Raw genomic sequence first — 9,028 nt, 5'->3', positions numbered from 1 at the left:
GTGTATATTGACCTGGGTCTGGGGCTTGGTCCTTTGGGATCGAGAGAACCATTTTCTTTTATTGGGGTGTTGGTTTTCATAACCATTCATCCCCAGGACGAGTGGCACTGGTGGTGATACTGGGAGATTGGAGTGTCTAAGGAAATTGCTTGTGTGACTTGTGGTTAGCCAGTGGGGTGAGACCAAAGTCCTCTTTGTCTGGCTGGTTTGGTTTGCCTTAGAGGTGGAAAAACCCCAGCCTAGGGCTGTGACTGCCCTGTTTAAGCAATTGGTCCTGAATTGGCACTCTCAGTGGGGTCCCGCCAGAACTGCATCGTCACAGGGGCTGAGGTGGGCTAGACAGAAAATGGGGGTGATCCCCCTCACCAGAAGGCCCTGGGTAGCTGCAGAGTGGCGGCTGGTGACTGGGTCCCCAGCTCTGAAAGCAGCATTGCTGTCAGCAGCAGCACAGAAGTAAGAGTGTCATAACGTTTGCACTGGGAAGGGTGGCTATGGGGGGGCTAAGACACATTTTGGGGTGGCTTTGGCTCCTGCAGCCCCCCCGCCCAGCACCACCCATGTGAGAGACTGGGATCGGTGACCCTTTTGGTCCTGAATGTTGTGTCCCAAATCTCATGTTTCAGGGATTCAGCTGGGCTGCAGATACCAGGAAAGACAGAGCCCTCCCCTGGTGCATTCTGGGCATTATTTCTCCAGTGTCAGCGATTGGCCATGGCTGGAGATGGGCCCCCACCAGGATGGCTCAACAAATTGTCCTTCACAGATGCTCGGCTGGTGCGTCTTGCTCACGTGATCGGGGTCAAAATGCCCATTTTGGGGGTCAGGAAGGAATTTGACTGTAGGGAACTTGGGTTTTTCCCACCTCTCTCTGCAGATGGGGCGTGGCTCACATGCTAGACTCATCTGGGTGTGTCTCACCAAGTCATTTCCCTGCCTTTGCAGGGCCTCGGGCATCAGTGCACCTCAGTCCCTCCGATTCTCTGCCTGTGGCAGACAAGAGTTAGTCCTCAGATGGTCTAATCCAGGTGATTGGGCCCTTTGCGGGCGTAACTGCGTGGGGTGTAGTGGCCTGGGACATGCAGGAAGTCAGATCAGCTGATCTGGTGGTTCCTAAAGGGCCACGACCCTCCTCCTCTTCTGTGCCTATGAAGCAGCCCTAGACTGGAGAGACCATTCAGAGACCGTTCCCCAAGTTACATCAGCGGGGGTTTCTCAAGGGGAAAGGGACGGGAAAACTCTCTCCTGTGTGGGAACAGAGGAGGGAAAGAACCATACACACCATGCAATTTCAGAAGGGATGCTAATGAGCAGTGGTGGATTAGCCACTGGGCCAAGGGGGCCTGTGCCCAGGGGCCCCGGCCAATTGGGGGACCCCTGGAAAAATGGGACCCACGTACCCCAACTCACTCCACTCACCTGGCACTCCCACTGGGGAGCAGGGGAAGCCCCTGCACCCTGACCCCACTCCCTGATAGGAGCACCAGGAATGCGGAGGGGCTGCAGGTGGAAGAGGTGGGGAGGGGCCCCACTTGCTGGGTAAAACCCCAAACTGCATCAACTTTCCCTCAGAAGCTTTTTTCTGTGCCAAAAATTAAAACTATGCCTGGCTGATGAATTATGCATGTGTGCAGTGGTGCAGTATTCCCTCAGGGGCAACCTCCCCACTCTTGCTTTCCTGACAGCTGGGAACCAGCTCAGGACAGGGCAGGCGTGCCCTGGTTAGACACGGGAGAGCCAGGGCCTGGCCTGGTGTTGAGAGACATGGGACGTGTCTGTTGTGTGCCCAAGGGCAGGCGTGTATGAGCAGACACCAGCCTGGGCTGCTGCGCCCCTTGCACACCTGTCTGTTCCCTGTGTCACTGTGAGAGCTCCTGGGGACAGAGCATATCACAGGGAAGTGGGCTGGGCTACCAAGGAAACCAGCGAGAGGCACCAAACTAACCGGGTGGAGAGAATTCTTTGTCTCTGATCTGGAGTCTGTGTGCAGGGACCTTGCTGCAGATTCTGGCCTGGGAGCCATCGCAGGGCGGTGACTGTCACTCAGTGACATGGTTCTGCAAGTCTTGTTAATGGTGTCTGGGGTGGTCTGCGGGCTGTTCCTGGTGATGTGGAATGCTGTGGGGGCGATAGGGCTGGGTAGTGTTGCAGGGTAGCAGTATTGCTTCTCTGTCGCTGTTGCTGAGATCAAGTGTAGTAGCCAGACCAGGGCAAGGCACTTGAAGTAATGTGCAAGGGGGATGCCAGCAACCACTTCCTCCCTGGAGGCAGCTTCACCTAATTTGCTGACTGGACAAGTGATGCAGGCAGTGCAGCTATTCCAATGAGACACTTCCCTATGTCCTGTGTAGCTGCAAGCCCCATTCCCGAGTCTGGTAGCTGTGACACAACGCCGTCCCACCACCCTTGGGGAAGGTTGCCAGGAATTCTACCATCCCCAAAACTGAGAGACAACTGCAACCCGACATTGCCATCGCCAATGAGGACTGGAAGAAGATCATCATGGTGGACATCACAGTGCCCTTGAGCAGGACCCTGGTCTTCAACGATGCCCGAGCTCGAAAGGTGGAGAAATATGCCCCTCTGGCCAACACCCTGAGAGCTAGGGGTTACCAGGTCCAGAGACATGCACTGATCGTCGGAGCCCTGGCCAATGGGCCCCAGTACGCAGTGTGCAGAGGCAGTCAAAAAAGCAAACAGGATGTTAGGAATCATTAAAAAGGGGATAGGGAATAAGACTGAGAATATCTTATTGGCCTTATATAAATCCATGGTACGCCCACATCTCGAATACTGCGTGCAGATGTGGTCTCCTCATCTCAAAAAAGATATACTGGCACTAGAAAAGGTTCAGAAAAGGGCAACTAAAATGATTAGGGGGTTAGAGAGGGTCCCATACGAGGAAAGATTAAAGAGGCTAGGACTCTTCAGCTTGGAAAAGAGAAGACTAAGGGGGGACATGATAGAGGTATATAAAATCATGAGTGATGTTGAGAAAGTGGATAAGGAAAAGTTATTTACTTATTCCCATAATACAAGAACTAGGGGTCACCAAATGAAATTAATAGGCAGCAGGTTTAAAACAAATAAAAGGAAGTTCTTCTTCACGCAGCGCACAGTCAACTTGTGGAACTCCTTACCTGAGGAGGTTGTGAAGGCTAGGACTATAACAATGTTTAAAAGGGGACTGGATAAATTCATGGTGGCTAGGTCCATAAATGGCTATTAGCCAGGATGGGTAAAGAATGGTGTCCCTAGCCTCTGTTCGTCAGAGGATGGAGATGGATGGCAGGAGAGAGATCACTTGATCAATGCCTGTTAGGTTCACTCCCTCTGGGGCACCTGGCATTGGCCACTGTCGGTAGACAGATACTGGGCTAGATGGACCTTTGGTCTGACCCGGTACGGCCTTTCTTATGTTCTTATGTAGTAATGAGCAAGTGCTGAGAGAATGCAGAATCAGTCAATGCTATGCTCGGCTGATATGGCAACTCATGTTGTCAGATGCCATCAGGTGTTCAAGGGACATCTACATAGAACGCATCACTGGACATCGGCAATACCAGGCGGGATGAGCTGGAGTCCCGATGAGAAGCACAGTGGGGAAAGTAACTGAAATACTTCCCTGATAGATTGTATTGTCTAACGGACAACCTACCCTAAATACTCAATTACTGAGGGACAATCTCCACTCATGGCTATTGTACTCTATATGATTTCATAAATATATGCTAATGAGTGAATATAATGTAACTGGAACATACTTCATGCAAAAGGTCTCTTGTAAGGTATCATTACAAAGCTTATAATCTACTGAGGGTGGTCATCCTTTTGTATAAATGTATCACTCTTGTATCTGAAACTAGAAATATGAAATGTAACTCTGAGGGCCTATTGTAATTATGCAAAGTGTGGGCCATTAATGGTGGTTGGGAATCTTGATGGCTCCCATCAACCAGGACAATTGACTGGCTGGCTCTGTTTGCAGGCAGCCTTCCTGTGAGTCAGGCTGGGAGGAATGAAGGCTTGGGGTCTCACAGTGCAGGGCCGGCTCTAGGCTTTCTGCCACCCCAAGCGGCAAAAAAAAAAAAAAAAAAAAAAGGCCGTGGCAGTGCGGTCGCGCCGCTCCACTCTTCGGCAGCAATTTGGCGGCAGGTGCTTCGCTCCGAGAGAGATTGAGGGACTTGCTGCCCAACACCCAATAGCGGACGGAGTGCCGCCTCTTAGTATTGGCCACCCCAAGCACCTGCTTCTTTAGCTGGCACCTGGAGCCGGCCCTGTTACAGTGACATGTGATCATGTCACCTGAACTGGAATCCATCTTTAACCTGGTGCCTTTCCATTGAGAAGGAGGGGATGGGAACCCAGAGAGGGACAAAGGATTCCCGCCTTATGCAAAAGTACCGAAGCCGATTTAAAGGACAGGTTACAAACCTTAGTTAATAGTTCTGCAACTTCACATTTGAGTTCTTTCAGAACTCTTGGGTGAATGCCATCTGGTCCCGGTGACTTATTAATGTTGAGTTTATCAATTAATTCCAAATCCTCCTCTAGTGAGACTTCAATCTGTGACAGTTCCTCAGATTTGTCACCTACAAAAGCCAGCTCAGGTTTGGGAATCTCCCTAACATCCTCAGCCGTGAAGACTGAAGCAAAGAATCCATTTAGTTTCTCCGCAATGACTTTATCATCTTTAAGCGCTCCTTTTCTATCTCGATCATCAAGGGCCCCCACTGGTTGTTTAGCAGCTTCCTGCTTCTGATATACTTAAAAAAACATTTTGTTATTACCTTTGGAGTTTTTGGCTAGCCGTTCTTCAAACTCCTCTTTGGCTTTTCTTATTACACTCTTGCACTTAAGTTGGCAGTGTTTGTGCTCCTTTCTATTTGCCTCACTAGGATTTGACTTCCACTTTTTAAAGGAAGTCTTTTTATCTCTCACTGCTTCTTTTACATGGTTGTTAAGCCATGGTGGCTCTTTTTTAGTTCTTTTACTGTGTTTCTTAATTTGGGGTATACATTGAAGTTGGGCCTCTATACCCCAAATTAAGAAACACAGTAAAAGAACTAAACAAGATGATGATTCCTCAAAATCTTATCATATAAAAGAAAAGGTTCTTCCAATCCCAAAGGATCAGCCACATATCCAGGTTCAATTATAACTTAGATCTTATCCAAAATACACACTGATAGTCAATTCTTATTAACTAAGCTAAAATTTATTTAAAAAGAAAAGAGAGAGAGAGTTGGTTGAAAGATCAATATATAGACAGACTCGAATTCAGTTCTTGAGGTTCAGATACATAGCAGAGATGAGCCGTAGTTGCCAAAAGTCCTTTTAGAAACAGTCCATAGTTATAGTCCAATGTCCATATTCAGGGTGACTCCAGTCAGTGAATGGGGATCTCAATCCTTATGGCTTAAGGCAGGGGTCCCCAACTCGGTGCAGGGGCATCTAAATGAGACCGCGTCCTGGCCGGCGGTGGAGCATCCACCGAAATGCCGCTGAATTTCTGCGGCATTTCAGCGGTGACACCTCTCGATGATGCTGCTGCTAGCCGCCGCCAAGTGACATCATCGAGAGGCGTCGCTGCCGAAATGCCACAGAAATTCGGCGGCATTTCAGCGGATGCTCCACCGCCGCCACGATCCTTCGGCTGGCGCCTGCCAGATGAAAAGGTTGGGGACCACTGGCTTAAGGTTTCCCCCTCTTGAAACCCAAAGCAGATCTGAGATGAAGAAGGATCGTGTCCCAGGCTTCTTATACATTTCCAGCAGCCTTTTGGCCTGAGAAAACAATAGGCTTAACTCTCCTTCTCCCAAACATCCTGGCAATTAGCACAGGGTAATTTATCCATTAAACAGTTCAGATACAGGTGACCACAAACTTCAAAGAGACATAGAGACAATAATACTATTTCACTCAAGTGTCTTCCTAAATGTTAATATTCCTTTTTTGAGCTTTGAATTAAAGCTCTAGCAATAGACAAGCCTTGTTTGCTAAAGTTAGGCCATGGGTCAGGTCAGTTTGCAGGGGGGGGGGAGGGGAAATGGGGCCCCCACGAGAATATAATATTCTATAGTTTTGCAACTTTTTTTGATGGAAGGGGCCCCCAAAATTGCTTTGCCCCAGGCCCCCTGAATCCTCTGGGCGGCCCTGTCAGTCTGGAAGGTAATTAACTCTTTCTGGCCCTGTTACCGTCAATGAGATAATATATTACACTCATAATGTCACACCGGGCAAGGAACCCAGATCTGGGGCCAGCAGAGCCCTTGGGAGCAGTGCCCGTAGGGGGCAAGGCCCAGGAGTCTGGGCTAGAGCAGTCAATCCGGGCTGCTGTGGGGAGCCCTGGACGTTCCAGTGGCCCTATGCAGTGTGCCCTGCTGGAGGGTGGGCACCTCAGCAGTGACGTTATTGATATAAATGGGGACCATATAGAACATGGGTTGCAACCAAGGTCCTGTAGTGGCACCAAATCTTAAGTAAAGGGGGTCATATAAGGTGTCTAAGACCAGGTTATGGGTTGCTGGTTATGATTATGCTGTCTGTGTGTTTGTATCATTTTGTAGTTGAAGTTATAAGTATTGGCTCTGTACTGTCTGTATTTTATATTATGCTCTGCTTCTGGGAAATATCCCAGACAAGTTGGTGTTAGCTCTGCCTAGCTGGCTTGATGGCCCATTAAGGACCATCAGCTACACAATTGACCCATGGAGAGAAGGCAGATGCCTTGTGACTCAGCAAAGTATGCAGAGACTTGTCCATGTGACTGCAGACTCCATTTTGCTGGGATTTTCCACAGTAAGAACAAAGAGATTCTTACACCTGGAAAAGTCTATATAAGGCTAATGCCTCATCTCCATTTTGGTCTTCAATCCTGCTTCTTACCTCTGGAAGGACTTTGCTACAACCTGAAGCTCTGCACAAAGGACTGAACGACCCATCCCAGCGGGGGATGTTCCAGAGACTTGATTTGAACCTGCAGTTTGCTCCATCACTGCTGCAAGCCTGAACTAAGAACTTTGCCATTACTGTATGTAATTGATTCCATTTAACCAATTCTACCTCTCATCTCTACCTTTTTCCCTTTGTAAATAAACCTTTAGATTTTAGATTCTAAAGGATTGGCAACAGCATGATTTGTGGGTAAGATCTGATGTGTATATTGACCTGGGTCTGGGGCTTGGTCCTTTGGGATCGAGAGAACCTTTTTCTTTTATTGGGGTGTTGGTTTTCATAACCATTCATCCCCAGGACGAGTGGCACTGGTGGTGATACTGGGAGACTGGAGTGTCTAAGGAAATTGCTCGTGTGACTTGTGGTTAGCCAGTGGAGTGAGACCGAAGTCCTTTTTGTCCGGCTGGTTTGGTTTGCCTTAGAGGTGGAAAAACCCCAGCTTAGGGCTGTGACTGCCCTGTTTGAGCAATTGGTCCTGATTTGGCACTCTCAGTTGGGTCCCGCCAGAACCGCATCGTCACAGCTGCTCATGGAGGAGCTGGGCTGGCAGAGGGCCAGGGCTGCTGGCCAGGCTGGCAGGTGGAGCAGCCATGGGGCTCCCCTTGGTTTAGCAATAGTGCAGCTCCAAGCCGGGGCCCCTGGGTGCTCAAGACACAGAAACCCTGCAAAGGACAGGAAAGAATCAAGGCTCCAGGGCAGGCGACCAGCAAATGGCTCCTCCAGCCCCCTAGCTTTGTCCCTGCTCAGCATCCAGGGGAAGTCCGACCTCAGCCCCCCGCCACAGGAACTCCCCCAGGGGAGATAATCTTAGCACTCAAGAGGCTGCCATAGAACTGACGAGTCTCCGTGGGAAACGCTTGTTCTGTTCTTGTTCCAGATCCACCCCCCCGCAGCAAAGTATCATGTGCTTGTCCCAGCCCTGCCACTCGCCTCACACTCTCTGCTCACAGTGGAGCCCCCCCTTGGCCATCCCACCCCCACCGGTACTGACTGCCGCCAGCTGCCCCCCACAGCCCCAGGCCAGACCCCTCTGGCAGCCTGCTGGACCCCCCACCTCCCGGGGCAGGCAGTGGGCGGGGCCGTGGGCAGGGTTTGGGCAGGCAGTGAGCGGGGCCATGCAGCAGGCAGGCGGGGCAGTGGGCGGGGCCATGGGCAGGTGGGTGGGGCCGTGGGCAGGGTTCGGGCAGGCAGTGGGCGGGGCCATGCAGCAGGCGGGCGGGGCAGTGGGCGGGGCCATGGGCAGGTGGGTGGGGCTGTGGGCGGGGTTAGGGGGCAGGCGGGGGCAGTTAATGGGCCAGGATTGGTGGGAGTGACCATGGGTCAGGCAGTGGGCGGGGCCATGCAGCAGGCGGGCGGGGCAGTGGGCGGGGCCATGCGGCAGGTGGGCCGAGCAGTGGGCAGGGTTTGGGGCAGGCAGTGGGCGGGGCAGTGGGCGGGGTTCGGGTAGGCAGTGGGCGGGGCAGAGGCTCGCGCAGAGGCTACTGGGAGTTGTAGTTCCCGCCGCCGCGCCCGACGGAGCCACGAGACACGGCTCTGGGGACCGCAGCTCCCGGCAGCCCCTGCGGCAACCGGCAAGATGGCGGCGGCGGCGGGCGCGGAGGAGCGGCCCGGGTCGCGGCGGGACAGGTGAGGGCGGGGCCGTGTCCGAGCGCGCTGTGGGGGTCGGAGGGTGCAAGGGGGCCCGGGCTCTCTGGCGCGCGCTGCCCGGCGGGGGCGGCCCGGGCTCTCTGGGGCGCGCTGCCGGGGCGCGGGCTCTCTGGGGCGCGCTGCCCGGCGGGGGGGCGGCCCGGGCTCTCTGGGGCGTGCTGCCGGGGCGGGGGCGGGGGGGGCCGGGGCGGGGGCGGGGGGGCCCGGGCGGGCGTGCTGCCGGGGCGGGGGCGGGGGGGGCCCGGGCTCTCTGGGGCGCGCTGCCTGGGCGGGGGCGGGGGGGGCCGGGCTCTCTGGGGCGCGCTGCCCGGCGGGGGGGGCCCGGGCTCTCTGGGGCGCGCTGCCCGGCGGGGGCGGGGGGGGCCCGGGCTCTCTGGGGCGCGCTGCCCGGCGGGGCGGGGGGGGGCCGGGGCTCTCCGGGGCGTGC

At 53.5% G+C, this 9,028-nt stretch overlaps 1 protein-coding gene across 2 annotated transcripts in view; it reads left to right on the top strand.

Moving 5' to 3' along the window:
• The first annotated feature begins 8,450 nt into the window (after positions 1 to 8,450).
• Positions 8,451 to 9,028, top strand: part of LOC123366483 (uridine-cytidine kinase-like 1) — an 18,312-nt gene continuing 17,734 nt past the window's right edge. For both annotated transcript variants that reach the window (XM_045009997.1, XM_045009998.1), the window contains exon 1: positions 8,451 to 8,580. In XM_045009997.1, the coding sequence (XP_044865932.1) occupies positions 8,531 to 8,580 (50 nt within the window). In that variant the 5' untranslated portion in view covers positions 8,451 to 8,530. The remainder of the gene's footprint in view (positions 8,581 to 9,028) is intronic.

Source organism: Mauremys mutica, chromosome 3 (genome assembly GCF_020497125.1).
Source record: "Mauremys mutica isolate MM-2020 ecotype Southern chromosome 3, ASM2049712v1, whole genome shotgun sequence".
NCBI classification, from domain to species: Eukaryota; Metazoa; Chordata; order Testudines; family Geoemydidae; genus Mauremys; species Mauremys mutica.
The sequence above is the reverse complement of the archived record's forward strand: the minus strand, read 5'-3'. Positions and strand labels throughout refer to the sequence as shown.